At 38.8% G+C, this 24,257-nt stretch overlaps 1 protein-coding gene across 1 annotated transcript in view; it reads right to left on the bottom strand.

The window, feature by feature from the left end:
- Window positions 1–24,257, bottom strand: part of ror1 (receptor tyrosine kinase-like orphan receptor 1) — a gene marked incomplete at its 5' end in the record, with an annotated part of 49,070 nt that overhangs the window by 10,225 nt on the left and 14,588 nt on the right. The window contains 3 exons of the mRNA XM_015038334.1: window positions 352–597; window positions 1,647–1,964; window positions 4,645–4,772. Of these exons, the coding sequence (XP_014893820.1) occupies window positions 352–597; window positions 1,647–1,964; window positions 4,645–4,772 (692 nt within the window). The remainder of the gene's footprint in view (window positions 1–351; window positions 598–1,646; window positions 1,965–4,644; window positions 4,773–24,257) is intronic.

The raw sequence follows: 24,257 nt of genomic DNA, 5'->3' as shown, positions 1-24,257 counted from the left end.
TTTTTCTTTGGTTTAGGAATTGTACTAAAATGCACTGTAGTTGCTTTTTTTGGCTTTACATAAGTAAGTATTTCATACAGAGTGTCATCCTGTAGGGTGATCCATCGCTTCCACCTCCCTCCTTCCAAGTCTGACTTTTTTCTCTACTTAAACTCTTCCAGGTTCCCAGTAAATGAAATGCTGTTTAAATAAAGCCAAGGACTGGTAAACTGCATCAGTAAGAAGAGCTCCGACTTTTAAAGCAAAAAGTGCTTTAAAATGCACTAGTGTGAAGAAGCAGCATAAAAAGCTAGGATGATATGCAACAACTATAAAATTAGAAACGTGTGCTTTCATATTCCAGTTCCTCACCACAGATTGGAATGTCGCAGAGCTCCATGGGGACAGCGTCATCCAGCGTGAAGCACCAGGGGGCATCTTGGGTTCCCCCCGGGTTGCGGCAGTAAGAGTGGCCCCCGTTCAGCTCTGTGTAGCGGACAGCCAGGAAGGTGTGGCTGTGAGGATACTGCGAGTTCCACGGCTGACACTGACGGCCCGATTTGGTCACGCTCACTGTCCCTCTGTAATCTACCCCAGTGTTGTTGTAACACTTGTGACCTGGGAAGCATAAAGATGAGGTAATTACTCCCTGTCCCAATAACCGTTCATTTAACAAATTAGTAGTTTAAATAACATCCCAATTTAGAGCCAAGCACTTTTTATATATACAAATTAAAGAAAGTCTGCCTTTCTTTTGCTTTTTTTAAAGTGGAAAATTAGATCTGACCAAAAAAAGAGCTTTTTGGGCTCTCTAGGCCTTCCACGTATGCACAGACACATAGCATTTGTTAATGCCGACTTCAATTGCTGTAAACAGAAAAACAGATTATTTTCTTTATAAAAAAAAAGAATATGTCAAATGTGACAGATATAATGAAGATATTTACTACAAAAATCATAAATGCAGGAAAGTGAACAGGTAAGGAGATCACAATGCTCATCACTTATCAAAAAGTCATATATTGTAGAATACTGGGAAATCTGTATGTAAATAAAAACTAATTTACAGAGGTGGGCTCACTTACAATAATCCACTAATAATAAAGCTGATTTTTTCAATTTGCTAACGTTAAAAACATTTAGCGTCCCCTAAATTACATTTTCTGGATAAACTAAAAAAACGCTAATTTACTTGGCTGTTTTGTAAACTTTCATTTGAATGAAGTTCAACATCTGTGTTTAAGTTTTGATTATCTACTTAAGAATTCTTCAAGTAATAAGACGTTCATGCTCATATTTTGAAGGGGGTGAAGACTGAACAACAGTTTGTTTCCTTTAATCAAGTTCTCTCTTGTTTTTCCCGCTAGAATTTTGTTTCAAACTAAATAAAACACGGACAGCAGACAACAAGATAAAACAAAATCTAAGGGTATTATAGAACATTATAGAACTTAAATTAAACGTTATTGATGCTTGAGTGCTGCAGTCTTTCAAGCAAAGAACAAAATTTAATTGAATTTAGCGCATTAGCTTCTGTTTAATACCATTTAGATGTAGTACTTTAACATTAGCAGAATTAATGTTTATGATTAGTGCTAAATAAAGAATGCTACAGATGCATTGATCTCTGTGGTCAACAATGAAGCAAACCAATAGAGTGGTCTTACTCTTGTTAATGGGTTCAGCCATGGGAATTCCAATCCTTAAACAGTTGGCTGCCTTTGGGCTGTCGAAGGCAGCTAGCTCGTCACAATTTGGCAGTTTTAGGCTTTTCAGTATGATGGGGTTGGAGCGGGCAATGATGTACTCCGTCTTGCATAAATCATTCTCTAGGATCTCACATTCGTCCTTACAAAGGTCCCGAGGTTTGTCAATGCCTGAGGTGCGGTCACATGTTGGGAAGGCAAAGTGGCAAAGGGAGGGGATGGCAAACTGGGAGCAACGATCCGACAAATGATTGGAAGTTCCAATCATGGTGAAGGCAGCTGGAAACAAGAAAGGGAAAAGTTTGAAATGTTAGTATGAAAAAAGAAGGAAATTAAGACATTTAAATCTATTTTTAAAACGAAGTACGGTAGCCCATATGATATTTTAAAGATTGTCAAAAGTTTACAACAGTGTTCCTTATGGATGCCATCCCATTATTTTTACTGGCTTCTTCTGCTACCTATAATAATACAATACAATAATTCAAGGGAAAAAAAACAAAACTGATGACCACAGATGCAGTTTTCAATGTGTAAGTCTTGGCTCTGAAGTTATTACAAGCATATGCTTTTTCTGTCGCTGCCATGACCAGTGCAATTGCTTTGTCTTGAGTAGAGAAGACGACAAAAGAATAAAAAGTTAAGTGAAGTTGGTCACGATCCAAATGTTCCTGCTGCACATGCTGTTTGAATAAAAGTGATTATAAAGACTAATAAAGGTGACAGTTACTCCATGATGCTGAATATGTATTCCAAAGCTGAAACATATATGATTTACAGCTCTACCATCAGCTTATTATGATACAGTGGCTATATAAATCCGCTGCATCACATGTCCTTGATGTTCCAGATTAAAGTCTGGGTTCAGACGACGGCTTGTCCGTGAACTGTTCAGGGAGAGAAGCTGACAGCTGCATGAATGTCATCAATAACATTCAAACTCAACTGCCTTCGGAGGACATGTTGCACGCAAAAAAAGCAAAACAAAAGAGACAAAGCGGAAACGCAGACATCTATAACAGTGTGGCTCTTTGGGCCATGTGTGCTCCATGAATGGAGAACACAAAGCTGAACTCTCACTGAATTCTGAAGGCCTGCCGGCTTTCCCAGACCCAACGAACATGATTAAAAACCTCATTCACAGAAGGTTCTAGTGATATGCAGAGAAGCCAAATATAAAGATGGCTACACTTTAAGAGGGATTTACTATAAAAAAATATTTTCACATCACAAGGAATTCTTTAAGTTACCTTGTAGCAATGAATGCTGGGGGTTCTTTCATACTCTTGCAACTTTCTGTAGCGCCTACCTAACCAACAGAGCCCTATATGGCTGGGAATTGGATCTTCATGGCCAATTCTCACAAAGTTAATTGCTCATAAAACATTAATGTAGGACAACTGCAAATAAAAAGTGGGGTCCATGTACTAGCCAGCATGAACTGATGTCATTAGTGTATATTTGAGACACATTTGGACCCAGTAGGTTTTACCAAAATGGTTCGCTTTTAGTCAACCCTGTCAGGTTCTGTGCTAATACCCCACCGTGTCGCTTAGCCTGAGCAAAACCCACATGGGGCCCTAAATCATACAGTAGATATGCTAACAATTGCTGTGATAAAAATACATTTTGCTTTGTTGTTTTTTAAATGTTGTCCTTTTCTTAATAATACACAGAGCATTTCTATTAGCATTTCTATTTGTTGAAAAAGTAATGCATATAGATTACAAACAATCCCATAAATCTTACTTACATTGCAACCAAAAAGCACATGTATTTATACATGAAAAAGAAAAGTTCCAGCAATTAAGCAGCTAAACAACCCACATTGTTGGCATCTGGTTGGCAGTTGATAGGCATAGTGCAGAGCAATCCTCTTTGAAGCTGTTGTATTTGGAAGTGTTTGTGTTTCTAATGAAGCTATTCACAGCTGAAACCCAGTAGTCTGTCCATTCTCTGCCCACTTCAGCATTTCATTGTCAATGTGTGCTAAAAGCATTGGTGTGGATTTATTTATCTAACAGACTGCGGTACACCACACATGCATTTCTGTTTAAACTCTTAACCTAGCTACATCACCACTGGAATATTCACAATGTGTCAGTTTGTCCATGATATTTGCCATAGAAAGAAATGTTCATGTTACTATTTCTTCATATTCAAATTGTTAAAGTAGAAAAACTATAATTCAACAGGGAAGGGAGGGTACCTGTAGAGGAGTATAAGCGCTTTTTTAAGTGCCACTTTAACATAAGAAGAAAACGTGGAAAATCAGGTGTGACTCAGTGGTTTAGATAAACACAACCAGCTGGGTGAGACCAGGCAGAACTACAGCAGATGGCCAGCTGACCTACCTCTGCTCCAGTCAGTGGTACAAAGAACATGACTGAGCAGAGGCCAGACAACTGATAGTAAGGTGGATCAATGAAGTATCTGTATAGGACACACATCAGGTAACACCATGGATCATGCTATGGATCAGCGATAGAGCAAAAATGACTACGCAGCTAACGCATTATGTTTATCTTGTTTGATGTCAGTCTAAGCTATAACTAAGATCTGAATGCTAGAACACTGCCTTTTCCAGCCTGGCCCTTTTTTGAACCTGTACTCCTCACTCTGATGTTCCTAATAAATGTCTAGAGAGGAATCAGCCGACTCAAGTCTCTTCACTCAAAAGCGAACACAAAGTTGTTAATACTTCTGTAAAGGAAACTTTTACAGAAAGAGAAATAAATTTTCTTGAATTTGTAGTTTATAAAATGTAATATGCTGTTTTTGTCCATGTCATTCTTTTAAATATCAATAGGTCCTTCCTGGTTGAATAAAATAATACTAATAATAACGATAAGTTACATGTACTTGTAATGAATTCAGTCAAAGCAAATATGCAAACAAAACTGAATAAATAGAAATAATTCAAGGCACTAAAACTGCAGCACAAGTGCATTTTTCTCACCTGTGATCTGAGTCTCAATCTCCCCCTGCATCTGCAGGGAATCGACGTAGATGGTGCGGTTTCCGATGAAACGAGCGCAGGCTATGCCTCTGTACGGCTGGCAGAATCCATCTTCATTCAGATCCACCCTGACAGCAAAACAGAGGGGAGAGGAGGATCACTTTTAAAGTCATCTGTAGTCTATTACCACATCTTTCTGGGCCACTTTAACAAACAGCAGAAGCAGATGGAAGCAGGAAGAAAAGCAGCCTGTTGAAACCACAAGGCTGCAGTGCACAGCACCACCTCTAGAGGTCAGTCCAAGGTTGGCTATTAGACCAAACCACACAGTTAGAAGAGAGGCTGGTTCTGGTTGCTGCCTTTGCTTGGCTAACGATAAGTCACAGTCCTGTCAAAGACTGAGATTTAAAACACCCATGCATGCAAATCACAGTTCACAGCACATATGTAAACCACATTAGGAATTAATATTTGGCTGATGTCGGAGAAATGTCACTTCAGGGCATAATTTAAAACATGTGCAGAAAGAGCAATCACGGTTTCACAAGTATTCAAATCCAGCTTCATATCGGGGTTTTTCTTTGCGCATTACACCAACTTTTTACTTCTTTTAAACTCGCTCCCCACCACCTTCGTCTTGCTCAAAGTGGCCTGATCTCTCACCTCTCCTGTTCTATATATACATCCATGCACACTCCAACCGCATGCATCTTAGCGAGCTACTCGCTCAGCGTGAGATCACTTAGTCATGAGCTTTAAGTCATGCCATATGGGGACTTTAATGCCAGGCAAAGCCACATTAAATAGTACAGGGGAGGACATGATGCCACTGGGCATAGAGGCGCATTTCTGGGGGGATGTAAAGTATATCCTCATGCTTTAGACTCTATAGCTGGAATAACCAGTGGAAAAATCCTGCTGAAATGAAAAGGACTGTAAAGACTAGCAAAAAGCATTCAACAATAAACATTTTCAATAATTCAACTCAAAAATGGCTACTCATATTATATAGATCCATTCCATTCAACTTTATACAATTATTTCTTAATATTTACAACCACAGCTAGCGAAAAAACCTCAAAATTCAGTTCTTTCCCCTGTCCTCACAGAAAGACAACGCCAGAAGACGATGTTGTTTCCAAAATCAGTGGTTGTGCAATTGTCACATTTGACATCTGCTGCTTCCCCCGTGACCCGACCCCGGATCAGCGGAAGGAAATAGATGGATGGATGGATGGATGGATGGATGGATGGATGGATGGATGGACATCAAACACCCGAGACCCCATGTCTTTCTGCTCTTCCTATAGATTTTATTAACTGAATACGTCTATGTTTGGTGGTTCTTGAAGAACTGATGGCACTGACTCTAACAAATATCCTACAAACATTTAAATGGACTTTGCTTAAAAATCTTATACAGGTAGTGGTTATTCTTGTTGATTGTGCATCTCTTTCTAATAATGTTTTCATCCACTCAACTTTCTATGCATGTACAGTTCAGCCTAACATTGTTTATATTCCAGGCAGATTTAGCTTGAAATTAATATTTTATTTTTACCAACACTTTTGACAGGAAGTAATATTAACGTTTTGACCCAAATGGAGTTTCGCCTTGAATATTATAGATACTCTGTCAAGAGAGCTAACAATTAGGGTGATGGCAAAGAGGACTGTCCCATTTTCAATAAGAAACAAAAATCATGGTTGAAGGAAAAAAATATTTAGCAATATAAATCTGTCAGAGTGTTAATAAAGTTGAGTTTAGCTGAACTTGGATACAGTGTTTTGTGAAAACTTTCTTAAATCTTTCGTGGGTCACAATTTCTCCTGGAGAGCGTCAATGACTGTCTGTATAATTGTGGAGGCCAGAAATGGCAATCACATTCATTAAATTTCCATTTTGACTGGATTTAGATAAAATTCTAATACTTTGGAAAATCTATTTTGATATTTTCATGAACTGTAATCACCTAAATTAACAGAAATAGTTGCTTGAAACGTATTAAGGTGCATGTGATGAATCTGTATCATCATTTTCACATTTGGAAATGAATTACTGAAATACATTAACATTGTGATGATGTTCCAACTTTTTGAGAAGTACCTGTCCCTGCATTATGAGACTTTTTATAATAAAAAGCTGTTGAATGATACATTTATAGACAGAAAGATGGGGAACTTCGCAGTTTTGATGCACAAAAGAAATAGATGAAACCAAGCAGAAACCTTGATTGGCAAATCAAGGTTTGATCTGCCAATCAGAGCCGATGGAGGTAAAATTGGCAGATTCTGATCACTGGCAAGTTGGTGCATTTCATTACTATTGAATCCACAAAGATCAAAGCTGCTCTAAATGGCATTAAAACTGCAACTTAATGCACACACAAGCAAGAACATATGGGAATCCATATGTGCAAAATCACACAAATCACACACACCGTTCTAATGACATCAAAAGGGTGTGCAAGTTTGGTGCGAGTCAGGGGTCAGTAGGTTCCTTTTCTCTGAGGAGTGTTAAGTGACTGAGAGGTCAAGGTCAGACCACCTTTACCCCTCACTGTGCACATCTTAATGGACTTTCCAGACACAGATGAACACAATAAATATAAAAGCGCTGCTCTGCCTACTGTTGGTTAACAATATCACATTTTAAGATGGTTTTAGCAGATTATATCCTTAGAATATGGAATTCCCTACTAAAATATTGACATAAAAGTCAAATGTGTGTTGTGGTCTGTCTGCAGAAGTTTTTGTAGGTCTTAAAAAAAAGCCACAAAAGAATCTTCTCTGTAGTAAAAATATTTTTTTTTTCAAATTAAAAAACAGTGAGTAATAAATCTACATAGTGGGACTTACATGTTCAATAAATTCAGATTTTCATAATGAGATTTGATTGACTTGTAAATGAGATGAGCCACAGTTAAAAGGATGCGAGTACAAGAAAGGACACACGTGTGCATACATGCACAAAAATGGAGTGTCCAGACAGCAGAGAGGTCTGTGCGTCACCGAGAATGTAGGACACACACATTTATGCAAGCAGAAAGCCACACACAGACGAGCAAATGACAAGGGAGAGCAGACGATCCACCACAATTCAGCAAGGTCCCTGCAATGAAATTATAACTTTGCTTGGTCCGAACATCCTTTAACCAAGGTCGGCCTGCATAAGTCACCAACACTGCCCTGTTGGACAACATTTCCTTACTAAATCAACTTAGATTTATAATAGCCTTCATACAAAACTGAATTTTAGCATAAAAATGTAATGTTTCAAAACAGAAAAAGAAGACTGATTGTGAGAAATCTGAGGTTTTTGGAAAGTAAGTGTTCTTATTCTTGCATCATTTTATTGTTTGTGAGAGAGCAATCCCAAAGACGAAAAGCCAACTGCGGTTTCTATTTGTGTAAACAGTGGATAGCTGTTTGGGGCTTTTATTTTACACGCCAACGCCACAGGCCCTCTGTAGAAATGTTTTATAACCGTCAATTATAAGGAAAGCATTTTCCTCCTAGACTTGATTTACAGTGGAAATATAAAAAGAAAGACAAGCCTTTTTGTTGAAGATGTGTAAACCAGGAGACTGAAAGTCAAACAGTTTTTCCAGTCATTTTATTTGTTCAGGTATGCGAGTACTTGCTCTGCTTTTAGCGACAGAAACTTGGAACAGAGCAGTGGATGTTCCTGTTCAGAATGATTTGACTCTACACATGAACATTGTATCAGTCATTTAGTTCTGTTAACAATCCATTAAAATATTTTCTTATGGGTTTTATAGCAGGCATCATCCAAAAATGTGGAAAAGGCCCAAAATATTTCCATTCACAAATCCCCAACAAATATTGGGGATTGTTTTTTTTTTTATTTATTTATTTTTTACCTACATCCACAACACTGTGTGGTGAAAAAACAACCACTACAAAAACAACACACCATCAATACAGAGAAACATGGCAGCACCATGTTATGAGAATGTCTTTCTTCAAAAGAGAGAGAACAGGTCAGAGTTAGTGGGAGGATAGAGCTATAACTGGACAATCCTTTCAGAGGCTTCAGGAGACTTGAGATGGGGTGAAAGTTCAACTTCCAGCATCATGACCTCAGCCTGGTTTAGTTTAAGGACATTTAGACATTAGGACACCCCAATGTCCAAACCTAAATATAATTGGGAACTTGTGATACATTTTTTTAAATATAATCTGAAAGATTTTTAAAGTTGTAAAGAGGTTGTAAAGAGGAAAGGGTTCAAATTTCCAAATGTGCAAAACCGGTAGAGATTGTGTACAAGACTAATCTACAAAGTACAGATTCGATACAAATGTGTGCCACAAGCTTTGGATTTAATTTGTGAAAACATCTGAAAACCTTACAACTACACACTACTTTCTGTTGGTCTTCCATCCCTAAAATTACAATCAACTTTATGTGCTGTAACGTGTCAAAATGTAAAACAATGTAGGCCTACTTTTATTTTACATATTATTTTTACGCACTGTAAAAATAATATGACAAATAGGTCTGTTTCTCTTAGCCACTCTTAGAAACAGGAAAAACACTTCTGATCTTCAGATGGCTACAGAAACACCTTGTTTTTATTTTATTTTTTTGCCAAAATCTCTCCTATAGCAACTGTCATAGCAATAATACAATGTAATTATAACTGAGACTGTGACAATAAACCACATTTATCTTGCTCAGTGAGGCTCAACTTGTACATGTTTGGAGCAAATGTATTCAATTTAAGTCAGTTTTTCAGGTTTTCATCACTAAACTTACACAGGCTGTTTACTGTATATAATGTGGGTAGAGAGAAAAACTAAAATAATTGGGTGTGAAATGTACCCAGTCAATCCCCAAGCATGAGTTATTTGCCAAATAAAACAGATAAGCGATACCTTTATCCATAACAGTGACACGTGAGGACATAAATCCCCAAACTATGTTTCATGAAAGCTTCACACACATGACTTTTATTCACTTCCAGATTCTAGTAGAGTATATTGAGGAGATTATTTCAGGTCTTTTGACCTTCGCTTTCCTTGCTGTATGAGAGGAAATGTATGAATAAAATAAAAGGACGCTTTGATCTCCGCGGCTACGGTTAACAGCTGATGACGGATGTAACATTGGAGGCAAAGGGAGTTACTGCTGCGAAGGTAAACGGATGAGTTGACTCCACTATTACTCATCTTCAAGGAGAAGTTGAACTCAACATCAAAGCTCAAACAACCAGAATCTTTTAAGGCTTATAATCGATCAAGATGTCAAGCCACTCTCCACAGGAATAACCATGCTATAATGGCACACGTCTCCAGCTGCTGCAGTTTTTCAATGAGACGGAGGCTAATGCTAGATATAATTTTCATGTGGTTTCTTCAAATCTTCAAACTGAACCTAAGACTGTTTTGCATCTCTGACGGTGGATTTAACTGTGTTTAAATCTCCCACTTGATCTCATTAAACAAATACCTCAAAGTGCCTGAAGCCTCCACTGTTTATTTTCAGAACCGAGGTTTTGATTATGGACGAAATCTTAAGGACATCCACTTTCGCTCCCCGGGAATATTTAAGCTGAGATAACAGGTTTGATTTGAGTCTTGGGATATAAGGATGTGAAACTAAAAGCTCGTTGTCAGAGAGAATGCAGGCGGAACAGGATTTGAGAGGATGAAGGAGGCGAATGGGCGGATCCCGGTGACATTTTAGATGTCAGGGTTTCATTTCCAGGAGCTGCTGTGGGTGCTGAGTGAAAAGGAGATGAGCTGCCAGCAGCAGGAGATCACAACCCTCGTTGGAGTCCAACCCTCGGCATGATTTCTTTAAGTGAACAAGACCGATAAATTTGATTTCTTTTACACCCATAATTGTGTCAATGTGTGAAAGAAAGTAGACTTCTTTCTTTCAAAAGGTACAGAGTTCCTACTAACTCTTTATGTTCAAATTCCAAACTTCTCCAGAATCAAATCCTCAGAGTACTGAAGGGATTGACTGACAGAAGTATGAATGGATGAAATGACCGGAGCGATATTCACAGAGCATTGCCTCAATTATGACTTTTTTTTTTTCCTGAAATCTCTTTTTTTTTGGCGTTCAGGAGATTATAACAAAACAAAGGAAGATAAGAAAAGAGAGATGTTGTCATTGCTTACTTCTATCATTGTTTGTGTCTGGCTTCATCTGTTCCAGAATTATGATCCATGTTTCACATCAATTACATAAAAGTTGGACAAATTACAACATGACCGTTCACAGAGGAGACACCTTGGAAACTGTTGGATATGTATCCAATTTAGTACCACATATGGAAGTGGAAAAATCTGAGTTTTGGGAGGAGAAAAAAATCGGAATTGGGCCGTTCAGACTGGCATGAAATAATCAAATATGGGTAAGGGAAGTTACCTGGTGTGTGAATGTAGCCAAAGCGAGACAAAGTCAGAAGGGCTGGAGGATGTTGGATGGATGGAGTGACTGATGGAGAGACATAGATAGAAAGACAGACTGCCAAATGGACAGATGGATGGCTAGGACACTTAGACAATCGGACAGGAAATCAAAATGAAAAACTAATATTTTTCAACAAATACTTCACTTTTCCAGACTGTGTAGAAACCTTGAAAGTGTGTCTCTCCCACTCTCCATTATATAGTACAAAACATCCATCTGACCCTAACTAAGTGATTTGGCTAGGTTCATGCTGCTGTTTTAGGATTCGGTTACATTGTGAAGATTACCAAGAGATTTCTTGGAAACTGAACAAAAGAACCAAAGCTCACATTTGAAATAATCATCTCAGATTATTGAAAAACTGCTGGCGAATTATAGTTTCTGAATGAACCAGACTAAACACAGACAAGATGTACATCAGTGATGGATTGTTACTTATATCCAGCTATGTATGCATTCTTAGCAAAGGTTCTGTGGTGTTAATCAATCACTGAGATTCTTCTTTGTTTGCAGTGAGCTGTGGTTAAAATGAAGCGTTTGCATCAAAGGAAAAGTGTTCAACAATAAATCAGACACATTGGCCTTCTAGATGGCGTTTAACTTGATTGAAATAATAGAATAAATACTCTGTTTCTATCAAAGGAAGCCTAAGAAAGTCAGAACAAGGCAGCTTATGAGCTGCAAACTGTAAGTTGTTAAAAGTTGGACACACACTCTCAAAGCTTTCTAGGCATGAACTGTCTCTGCACTATGAGAACTGACTGCGTGGTTCCACCGCGCAAAGATCTCTCACTGACCGGGAGCCAAAATGGCCACCAGAGGCTGAGGTTGACTGGGATCTCTGGTTGCCAGTGGCCCATGACCGCACTGGGAATAAAGAACCAGTGAGGGCAACTGAGGAGCTGGCGTCAGGATACAATGGAGAAAGAGAAGGCGCTCCGGGTCCTCATGTTACTGCTGCTCAATGATGGCAACAATGGATGCTTCTGTCAAGGAGAAGGAGTTTCAGGGGGAACTAAGAAAGGAGGGAAGCCAAGGAGAGTCATATGGGATGGAGGTGATGTGTTCAGCTCTCATTTCAAAGAAGAAAAAAAACAGATCAAGCCTGACGGAAAGTTCTTTATGTAATTGCTCTGAAATCCCAGTTTTTCTTGGATTACAATATGAATGTTCAGTTTGACTTATGTATCTGTCAGAGCTACTGCACAGCTGCCAATTCTTCCAAAGCATTGAGATGAAGGAATCAACTCCTCTGGAAAACTTTGACAATACCAAAAAACACTCAGAAAACAGCTGAAAAAAAGTCATAAAAGTGGACCTCATATTATCTCAGTGCTGAGTTCACAGTTGGGTTATGTTCTTTTTTTGTTCCCGTTACTTAGTTCAAACTGGCATCAGATAGATGATTTCCACAATTATACTGTTATCAGTTTTAAGGAATCGTATTGCATACATAATTTGTAGTTGTGGCTTTTCCAGATAAGCTGATGAATCTGTAGGAAAATATGTCATTTTTTCCAGAGAAGTTATTACAGACAGGCACAGTTTTACTATTTGCAGGAGCAAAAGCGAAACGTTTAGACTCGAATGCCACTGGTAAACCTTTATTTCATCTTTATGTCAGTTATTGGGACTCAAATTCAGACCTAATCTTAAACACTGCACCAAACTGACTCAAATTTATTTGATGTGTTGGACTTTGTTTCAGGAGAAGAACTTTGCCCACACAGGCAGGAAGTCATAACCGAGCATGAAGTTCAGAGCTTTTAATAAAAGGCTGGCTGCATACTTTGTAATTCAGCACACAGGAAAAGATTCGAACATCAATCCCGTCACTCCTCACAAAAACTCCTGACTTGGTGACATCACTTCCCCAGAGGACTGCAGGAAATCAGAGGTGAGCGAGTGAGTAAACACAGCGTAGGGTTTGGGGAGAGGAAGGGGGGCAGATGAGCCTGTCAGTTAAGATAGGAGGTGACGTGTGCTGCCAAAAAAACATTCTGTGATTTCTAGCTGAATGCATACAGCGTCCTGCAAAAGTATTCATAACCCTTGAACTTTTTCACAAATTGCCAAATTACACCCAACAATCTTCTTTATCCTAAATTAACTGTGACAACAAGTACTGCATATAGTGGAGAGGAAAGAAATGGTACATATTAGCCATTTTTTTCAACAAATTGAAATCTTAATGTTTGGTATGGAACCAACTTTTGACTTAATTAGAGCTGCAAGCTGTTTGGGGCACAGATTGGGGTTCAAATTAAGTGGAGAGCTTCTGTAAACAGAAACTTTCAAATCTTTCCACAGATTCTCAATTACATGTAGGTTTGGAAAGTAACTGGCCAATTCAAACCTTTCTACAGTATAATCTACTATGTTTAGGGTCATTGTCTTGTTGGAACCTCCGCCCAAAAAGTCTTCCAGCTCCCTGTCCATGATGAAAAAAATAAACATCTTCACATCATAATACTGCCACTACCATGTTTCACACAGGGAATGGTGTGTTCTGTGTTATTTTTTTGCCTCGCACATGCCTTTGCATGTCGGTCAAAATGTTAAATTCTGGTTTAAGCTGAGCAGAGCAGCTTTGTTTACAAGTTCGCTGTGACCCCTGCAAAAGTTCAAGGTGTATGAATACTTCTGGCACTGAGCAGACAAATGGAGCACAATAGTCGTATTGTTGGATTCACAAATGGCAACATGAATGAAAACAGGAGGAAACAAACGTTTGCTTTGACTTATTCTGCTCACTCTAGAAAATACTAAGGTATGCCAAAAAGAAAAATGTAATTAAGTAAAAAAAATAAAAAATAAAAAAGAAATAACTGAAGACATTGTTAGTTTGTCGATGAGAATTTCATTCAAATATGCAAGTGGGAGTAAAAGCTAGGAATATGAAGATTTTACCTCTCATTGAAAAATGTTTTCCATTTTTATTACAGTAAACGTTCCTTCCCTTAAATGTTTGTTACTGACATCCTTCCTTGATTCATCTCTGTGCTGCTTGCAACATCAGTGTGGAAATATTAACAGGAAAATAAACTACAGTAACACGAGCAAAATCAAACCACAACTGCCTAAAGCAAAGATGTGTCGAGTTTAGACCCCCTCCTCCCTTCCAAAACACAAACACACAAAGTTTACAGTGTAATTTACAAGGGTTTGTTGCAGAGATCACAGATCACAATCTGAGCACACAAAAGGAAAAAGACAGGAGGACACATGTTTCGGCTGAGTGGCTGCTGAGCAGACATCAAGGGCGTGAAGATGCATGTTTTAACATGAGCGCGGCTTCCTGGTAAAAGTACAATAATCCATGAAGAGAGTGATTAAGAGACGCTAAAGACAGGCTCTGTGGTGAAACAAAACACTACTATGCTAAGAAGCTCATAAATAATCCCTCTTTACACACGCCGCTGTCAGAAATGTCTAAAGGACACAGAAAACAAACAGAATAGGCTTATGTTTTTGTAAAATATCAAAACACATTCATCCGGTAGTTAAACAATGTTGCTAATCAGCTGTTGACATCAGATTGTTTTCACTTTCAGCATTTGGCACAATCCTTTATGTACTAATGTGGCCAGTAGCTACACTAGTTATTTGTCACTGTAAATATGGAAAACAGATTGAGAAAAATATGAAAAGACATTCAATAAGTTAAGACCTGCATAAAAATGACAAATGGTTCGGAACATTCCCAACGAACGTGCCCATGCAGGACTCCATGTGGTTTCACACTGGGCTCCCCACAGCGGCACCCTGAATGACTGCAGAAAGGTGGCTTCATGGTGGTGCCAAAATATTATCCTAAATGAGGCTTTATGTTATTTTGTGTCAGTCCTCCGAACCGGAGAAACAGGCAGATCAGGATGGTCCCACCTGGGCTCTATCCTGTAGCCCCACTGAGGGCCTAGTCAGGGATGGATACATTTTACGCCAATAACCCAAGTTGGCATTTACCACCAGAATGTGCCTGGAGAAAAAACCAACCTGGAGAAACAACCTGCCTCCTGTGGTCCTACTTTGGACTTTCACAGTGAAGTCCACTTGTGTCTAATGTTTGGTACCAGGGTGCCTACAGATGTATTATCCCATATGGGTCCTACATTGTGGTTTCAACAGGTTTTGGCTAACAGACCACCATGGCCTCACATGGAGCATTTTGCTGTGAGGTGAGAGAGAGAGAGAGAGAGAGAGACACAGACAGACAGACAGACAGACAGACAGACAGACAGACAGACAGACAGACAGACAGACAGACAGACAGACAGATAGATAGATAGATATCTATATATGTGCCATAGGACAAGTAGTCCTGCTTTTCATTCCGGTATATCTGGGCAAGCTAAACCCAGATGTGGTCCATGTTTATTGCTACTCCCTTAGTCCAAAGAAATGAGCATCCCACTTCATCCTTGTTTGGGCCCTAAATATTGAGCCCACTCAAGGCTGATTGCTGGTTTCATGGATGAAACCTGAGTAATGAAATGAAAGTAAAGGAATGTGGGCAGCACAGAGATGTAGATCCCACCATCTAATCAGAGAAAATTCATGACATTAATCTCCTGCTCAAAGGGGCTTGTGTTCAATGAATAATACATTTATGGGGGTAGAAATTAAAGGGAGAAGGAAAAACAAATGCTGATTTAAACACACAAACCATCCTCAGTGAAGCACTGAACCCCTTTTCACATGCGAGATGAGTGACAGTAATGACTTCGTGTTTCTCTTGAAGCGACAGCATTCAGTCATCCAAAGCCCTCTAAAATTCACATGAATGTTACTAACACTTTCACTCATGGAAAAAGTTTAATACTTTAGCTGACACTTAAGCTTGACATTTAGTTGCATTCTAAGTGAAAAGAGACCTATTTCAGAGTTCATTGTGCAGAATGGCCTCCAGTCATATGCCCGCAATTTGGTGGGCGCCACGGCTGATGAAAGTAAACTTGATTGAAACAGTGATCTCTGTGGACAAAAGGAAAAATCCCATCCTTTATCAACTTTCTTAACATGAAACTGTATTGACCCTGTTAAGGTCTACAAATAGGGAAATATCCTCACTCTTACATGCAGGTTTCTGATCCAAACCTCTAACAAAAGCTTTCACTTATACCAAGAAATATTTAGGGTACACTGTGGCCGTCTGTTTCCCTCACATCACCGCTAAGCATACATGGGAGTATGGGTCTTTTTTTTCCTGGTCGGGAGCGTGTTCGGGGAGGGGTGTGTTTGCTGGAGGTTCAGGGCAGAGTTCAGGGAAACCCCACATACCCAAATGTAGGCCTCGAAACCCTCGGGGAGAAACCGTGATTCACAAACCGTACACACAGACACTCTAACCACAGACTTTACCAGACATGACCTTGACCAGACCTGCCAACAGGATCACCAACAGACTGACACAGGGGAATCTGGGAAAAAGGAAACAGGAAGTGGGCTATGTCCAATCGGAGTGTGAAGGCTCCGCTAATAATGTAAGAAAACTGCTGTGTGTGGCAAAGCATGCGCAGATGGACTTAATGTCTTTGTAACAACCACTAATGTAAATTGGTAAAATAGTTAAAGCAGTCTCGTCCCCAAGAGTTTGCATGTGTGTGATGTAAGCAGCATTTAGCATGAGGGCAACTGAGCTCACAGGGAGTTGAGTGGGGAGGGGGGGGGGGTATTGGGATCTCTGGTTTCAAACAGTGCCGGTGCCCTGGGACCAGGCCATGTCAAAGGGCCTGTCCCCGATGAGCTATATTACAGCCCCAATCTCCAATCAATCAGCGCCACCCTAAAAAGAATCCACAACAAGCCAGCAATTAAGCCCCACAGAGGATTTAACCAAACATGTGTGAGGGAGTGGGTTTGTAAGAGTGACTGTGTGCAAAGTTCTCTAACTCTGTGATTCATGCGTAAGGGCCTGTGGTGAGACGGTGCAGTCTGCTCCGGATGTGCAAAGTAAAACACACAGGGGTGAAACTGTACCAGCAGGGTGTCTCCACTTCTCAGAATAGGTTATATGGAATTTTGCCAAAATACTGTTTTGACATTAATTATTGTTCAGGATTGATTGATAACAGCAAAAGCAATCTGGGAGCTTTACAAAGTCACCATTGGATAACTTGATACAATTTAAGAAGTTTGGTCGGGCAACAAATATTGAATACTAAAATTATTCATATTTGAATCAGGTATATTAATTTGTATAGGAAACTAAGCTACTCAGATACTTAAACATGCTAAAAAAATTCTTTAGGTGTCCCTTAATTCTTAAACTTCAATATTTTCCACTCAGAAATCTTAATTACTGAATTTGTTTCATCACTGTAGTGTGAGTTAAACATATTTTTAAAAAGTGACATAAGAATTGGAGAACTCAGCCCTCGTATGAGTCTCACAAAGTGCTGTTAAAGTGGGTCAGTATGTAGCAGAGGAATACTTTCAGAAACTGAGTGGGCCTGTCATCCCCCCTCAGCCTGAATGGCTGCAGCACTTGTGGCGCGAAGCAAATCATCATCTGTCCCGGCCAACATCTGAGAACCACAGTGGTGTTGACACTGGCTCTGAGGTGAGCGGGAGTGAAACCGAAATCCAGAGTTTCTCAATGCGCCACACACAAGTTCTAGGTTTGAGTTAAGAGCCTATTGTGACCAAAAACAGCACTTACTCTATGCAGTGGGCTGAAGGGTTGCTGAGTGGGTCAAGACACTGGTTTTTAAAAGGTGGACTTGGATTACAACTGCATCTATCTCAGACTGAAGGACACTTTTGTGCCTCATCTCAGATTTTACACAGATAAAAACAGTGTAAAAAGCTGGGCAAGTTGTCTTACGGGGATAGTGGGACTACTTTTTTCAGTGTCTTCTGAGAATACTACAGCCAATTGTTTTTAAATGTCTTGTATGATTAAAGAAACAAGAGCCGTCACTCGGTATGCTTTAGATGTGGGTTTCCTTACAGATGAATAGAGCCATGATGTGTCTTTTCCTGTCTGGGTGTTGGTGGGCTAACCAGTTGCTGCGTATCCTTATTCATGTTGCAGTATACGCACATCATTCTTATATTGTAAAAAAGAAACGTATTATGATATTTGATCAAATCTTCTGTTCCGTACTTCTTGTGGAGGAAGTGCTGCTGTGTTATGCCTTCATAGTTTTGTGATGTTAAGAGGAGTTAGACATTTTCCTGCCGTAGGATAAATATCTTAAACTCATTTTAGAGAAGAACCACTCCAGTCTTTTTGCTCCAGGTTGTTTTCATTTCACTCAAACCTCTCTCTATTTTGCACATGAAAACAGATAATTTCACACAAATGTGTTTATCAATTGTGTATCCATTCATTTGTGTTGGTAGAAAAGTGTTTTGATCAACTGTAGTGAGTAATAATCATAAATATTTCAACTACAAATTGCATGGAGTGGTTTGTTTTGAGGTTGCAAATGGATGAAATAAAAGGTAAAAGTGCAATTACGATATCTGGCTACAAATGGGAGTAAGAATTGAAGAAGCTGGGAAATTTGACATGGGGACATGCTTACATTCTGTTTAGAAGCACTTGCTTCACCTAAAAACAAATATTGCAAATGAATGCAGACCACAGTGGTCTGCAGTGTAAATAGCTATAGACATCTAACATAATAGTAGCTAGTGTAAAACTTTAGAAACTAGTATTTACAAGAATACCAAAGAAACTTTGGAGATTTGTACTCTTTGGAAATGTAGAACTCTCCTTCTCCTTAAAAGCTAACCGCATTTATCCTTGGATAAATGCGGTTAGCTTTAAGCTTGAGAATTCGTAAGAGCTAATCTCCATTTCTTTTGACTGAAGAATTACTTAGGCAGCCCTCTGATGTTGGTAAGGCTTTGACTTTTTACCAGATGGTTCCTCAATATGGTTGCAAGGGGAATAGTTGTTGAAGCTCCTGCAGCTTTTTATTTAGAAGAGAACCACCCAAGCAGCATGAATGGATTCAAGCACCGCCTGCCACTTCACACTTACTCACCCACTCAGCTTTATTTCTACCTAATGTTTAGTAGTGCTGGAGTAACTTGTCACTGCGAAATTGCAAACAACCACTTTACATCCACTTTGAGAAGAAAGTGTCTTTTAGAACATGATACTGACTAGCTCTAGTTAAATAAAAAAATACATAAACTATATTAAGAAGCTAGCTGATTGTACAGTGAGGAGTGGTGGAAACAAAGAATGTCACATTACAAAAACCACTGCAAGTGATGAGAAGAAATATAAGAAAATGTGTTTGTTATAAAAGTGCCTCTGGGGTCAATAAATTTGAAAGGAATGTGTAATCAACACTTAATATGAAGAGAAACCTCTGCTATTAACTTGGTTAAATATTTCTTTGTGGTTAAACGTTAATTGTGGTAAGCTTCAGCTTGGACGGCCCAAATCAGAGCAAAGTCTAATTGTAGACTTTAGATAATTAGCTAAAAAAAACTCTTTGATGGCATCTCTTTGTCTCCCTGCAATTTCAAATCAAACCCAGATGACTTGTTTATTGTCCAATTACCAGTCTTAATAAATCACTAGTTAATTGCAGACGCTGTAGCTACAAAAACTGCGGTGTTCAGGAATGAATCACCTACGATATTCCGATTGCTACACACGTAGGTGAAATGTGCTCAGGCAAGGCTGATAAAGCTTAAAGATCAACTTCTCGTGACATTTTTAAATCATCACACATTCGAGAAACGACTTCCTTAAGGCAATTTGTCAGTCAACTCCACAACTGCAGAAGGTGAAGACATACCGGCTACAGTCCTGTCCATGAAAAGCCAAGCGGCTCTCTCTTTTTGTCTTCAAAACTTTTTGAATCTCTGACTGCATAATTGGATCGTCAGTGAGCTGCACACATGTGCTCCAAGGTCGATTTAATACACTGTGCTGACAGCTGGCTAATTACAGCGCCATCTGCGGCACGTTGGCTGTTTTCTTGCCCAACAGTCGCATGCAGACATGCCGGGCCTATTCACACGATCCACACGCGATGAGGAAGAATTATACTACATATGTGTTTATATTATATCAAAGTTAAACACACCTGATTGGAGTAATTGCTCCGAGTGTTCAAGTTACACCCAAGCAAGATCTCAACTGGAAAATTAATTGCAAATTGAAAAAAAGGCATATAAAAAAGTCTTAATGGATTGCAAAGAAAACACTAGCGAAGAAATTTGGACACATCTACTTATCCAAAATGAACTAAAATGGCACTTAAAACCATTTGATCTACATATAAACCAACTTAGAATTACACAAACTTTAATTGACAGCAGCTAGACAAACTCCAATTAAGTTTAAGGAACTGCCTAAGAAAAGAACAGAGTGCAAATCCCATCAAAGTCAGGCAACTGTATGTTAAAAACAGGAAATATAGAAGCAATATAAAAGAAGGTTCAGGATGAGCAAGAAGCCGAGACAAAAAGAATGCAGTAAAAACAGATCACAGAGAATCTGTTCCTTGTTAAACCTGCCCAGTCTTTACTCTTCAGAATAGGGTGGACTGGAGAGGAAGAAGAGGCGCAGCGGAGGGAAAAATGGAAAAAAAGCAAAGCAGCTATTTTTGTAATTGCTCTTTTTTCAAGCTGGTGTTGAGAGAAACGTGGTGGGGAAAGTTTTGAGAAATTTAAACAGCCTCGACAGCCTGGGTGTAGTGGTATTAATCTTTTCAGACAGCAAGAAAACCCCTATATTATAAACACAGACAGAGACTCCGGGATAAGCAGCCGTGCAGCATAAACTCTGTTTATGGCTACTGTCAGATTAGGAACTTCTATATCCAGAAAGTAAACATTTATTGGGAAATACAAATTAATAAATTTGGGCCTGCTGAGCAGCAGAAAGGAAACAGAAAAAAAAATTCTTTATGTCTTTAAATGTTTATAAAACTGGCACTGTCTATTTATTTAAAAGTGGAGCTAATTGGGACAACCACAATACAGAGAACCTGAAAAGTACAACCCAGTATTAATATCACAAGCACTTTGGTGGAGGTGAGGTTTTCCTTCAAAACTTCACAGCGAAGGGAATAAGTAGAGTGATGAAATGAAGTTTCATGTTAATTAGACCAAAGTAAGACAAAAAATCCTAAACATTACAATACAACTAACAATAAGCAAGTAAAGGTCTTTATTGTTTGCATTATTTATTTTTCAGCAGGTTCACCAACATGTTTACTGTGTAGCTTTTGGAAACTTTTGGCCACATTTCATGTTGACATTTATTTTTGAAAACAGTGACTTTTGAGAGCTTACCAACAGTTAAGAACTTGTTTGCACTTATAGCCTTTTTCGCATTTTCATTTTTTGTCTTAATACAGATCATTTTGTCCTGTTAAACGTCTTGTAAACCGAATACTATATTGTCTTGTGAGATTCTTACAAATCTGTTTCTGTTCTATTAGAATCAACCAAATCTTCCTAAACTTGGACTGTATTAGAATTGGGATAAAGCTTTTTTATATACCAGCCAGACAGAATGTCTCTATATGTAATTAATTATGAAATACAAGGTATGATACAGAATCAAAACCTTTACAGTTTAAGCCACCAAGACACAAAATTTAACCTGCTAAAGCATATAAATTAACAAAATATAGATATCAATGATAAAGAACCATTTCAGGAGTTATTAGCTGCTTCTGATGCGACTTAACTTTAAACCTCCTGTCAGCTAACACAGCTAATCACATCTGATTGCCACAGATCCAAGAATCAAAGGAAAACATGCAGCACTGATGACACCATCCTCCTACTCTGAAAAGACTGTTTTTCTTTTCCTCCTTTTACCCTCAATGTTTCCTCCACAACCATCATTTTCTGCAGATGAAGAAAAAAATGGCAGCACAAAGAGCAGAAAAAAATAATGATATGGTAAGTTGGGGGAGACTAATAAGAAGTAAGCAAGATTTTCTTTCTACCCATATAAGCAATTGTAAATAAATTTCCGCAAGGCAAAAGTTAGGCGAAAGGAAAAAATACTGTTGACATAAATCGAATAAAAGATGAGATTATGGGGCTTTTATCTAAGGTGCAACAAGAGTTAATGTCATCCATTGTAATTGAAGAACAGAAAATAGCTGTCTCCTGTTGCTCCTTATTTGTTTGGTTCAGAAGTTTCAGTATTAAGCAAAGTAAAAGAGCAAAACTATTTACAAATGCAATCTGTTTCACCAATTTAATCAGCTTTATCCCTTACATCTTTGTGTCCACACGTAAATCCACTCGCTTGTTCTGTTTGCAGTTTTAGCTTGAACTTCTTCCAAAGCCTTCACTAACCTTCCTAAATTAAGCAGCTACAGTATTTACTTAACTTTGTTTAAGCTTTTCTTAGGTGTCATTTCTATTTTTGAGACACATATTAAGCTGATTTGTGACAAACATTTCCCAGAAGCCCAAACAATTTTCCTGAATTAAATCTTGACTTCATTGGAATGTTTTGGCTTTAAAGTGATCAAAGTTTGCCCTTTTCAGATCACGGAACAATACGAAATGGCAAGACAGTGGAAATCGACAGATCTCGCAGCGGCCACATGCCTTCTATATCTAATTATTCAGCTCGAACTAAAAGATACTCGACTCATCTTTGTCTGATTTCAGTATTTGCTTCTCATTCTCCAAGTTTTGCATTAATAAATTGTTTCTTTTCAGGACAGAACCCTGGACAAATATAGAACAAATGCATGTGAATTTAGATCGAAAGAATTTATAATTAAACCTCTACAATAATCTCTACACAGTTGACATTTATTTATAATCTCTTCAATGGCGACAATCCCAAAAAATGATAAAATATTCAAATTATTTGAATAGCTTAAACACCAAATAATGGTTGAAACTGTAATGGTGGCACTACCACAGAAGCTAACAGCCTTCCTGATCTCCTTTATTGGGGGTACTACATTGGTATTTTCACTCAACGTTCTTATACTATGAAAATGACACCAGCGCTAGCGGCATGCTTCCTGTAAACATTTCCAGACTCAAATTTTAGGGTTTAGCACTTTAAACTCATTTATACATAATAAAACCACTGAATGAAACCTATAATAAACAGACTGAAGGAGAAGATAAATGAATGGATGGCACTTTTAGAAAATGAATAGGAAAAAAGGCTGGCAATAACAAATACTTGCCCATACTTTGTTTTCTTTATCCCATGGTTATTCAGACTCATAGTGCACTGAAATTCCATACTTTACTAGACTGCATAGAAACCTTGTTATTCCTGTAACTAAGATCTGCTTTAATGCGCTTCTCTCCGTGACTTTAAGGAAGCTACACTGCCTGGACTCTGAGCTCTAACCTCTGAGCTGTCAGTTTGCCTGTGGCTAACCTTGAAACCTCACGCTTCAGGTTAGATACAAACACCCACACACACACACACACACACACACACACACACACACACACACACACACACACACACACACACACAGCTGTGATGTCCCGCTCACCACAGAGTGTATACTCTAGCCCAGTGTGGAGGGGATGGAAATCAGAGCATGGATCATGGCAAAGACAACACAGTACCTGAATTTCGCCTTGTGCTCAGGTTCAACACAGTGGGTGGTGTAAAACGTTTCCCCCCAAAATTTGTGAAGAACATTTGTTGATAGTAGAAACCGGGAAAATGTTAGTCACTATGTTTACCACCATGTTTGGAAGTAAGAAATTCTTCTCTTTTTTTTAGGGGGTGAAAAGTAAATGTGTAAACTTCCCAATCCCAAGGTTCTGCGCCAGATGTTGGAAGTTTTGATGCTTGAACAGCTGCGGTATTAATAAGCAGGCGCAGGTCATCCCTTGTCATCATTAGCTGACCTCATCTACGTGACGGCTGCCACCTTGACTCTACGGCTAATAAGTCGGGCGTGACACTAACGATGAGCAGCAGTGACAATCAGCACAATATCACTGTTGTTCTGCCGCTGTGCAAACAGGCCGCTGTCTGTTTAAATGAAGTCTGTAATGACTGTAATGACTTACCAGCTCACAGTAGTTTTTGCTTGACTGCAACACATTAAACATGTCAGGGTAAGAAGGAAATAAACCAGTAAATGTTCATTTTCTCCCATTTTTGGGGGGGACATCTGTATAGTAATGGGTCTTGTTCAATGTGTTATTGTTCCTTAAATGTAGCATCTCTGTCCCT

The sequence above is a fragment of the Poecilia latipinna genome, unplaced genomic scaffold, assembly GCF_001443285.1.
Source record: "Poecilia latipinna isolate Pla-1442-1.1 unplaced genomic scaffold, P_latipinna-1.0 Scaffold438, whole genome shotgun sequence".
NCBI lineage: Eukaryota > Metazoa > Chordata > Actinopteri > Cyprinodontiformes > Poeciliidae > Poecilia > Poecilia latipinna.
This window is presented reverse-complemented; position numbering and strand designations above follow the sequence as displayed.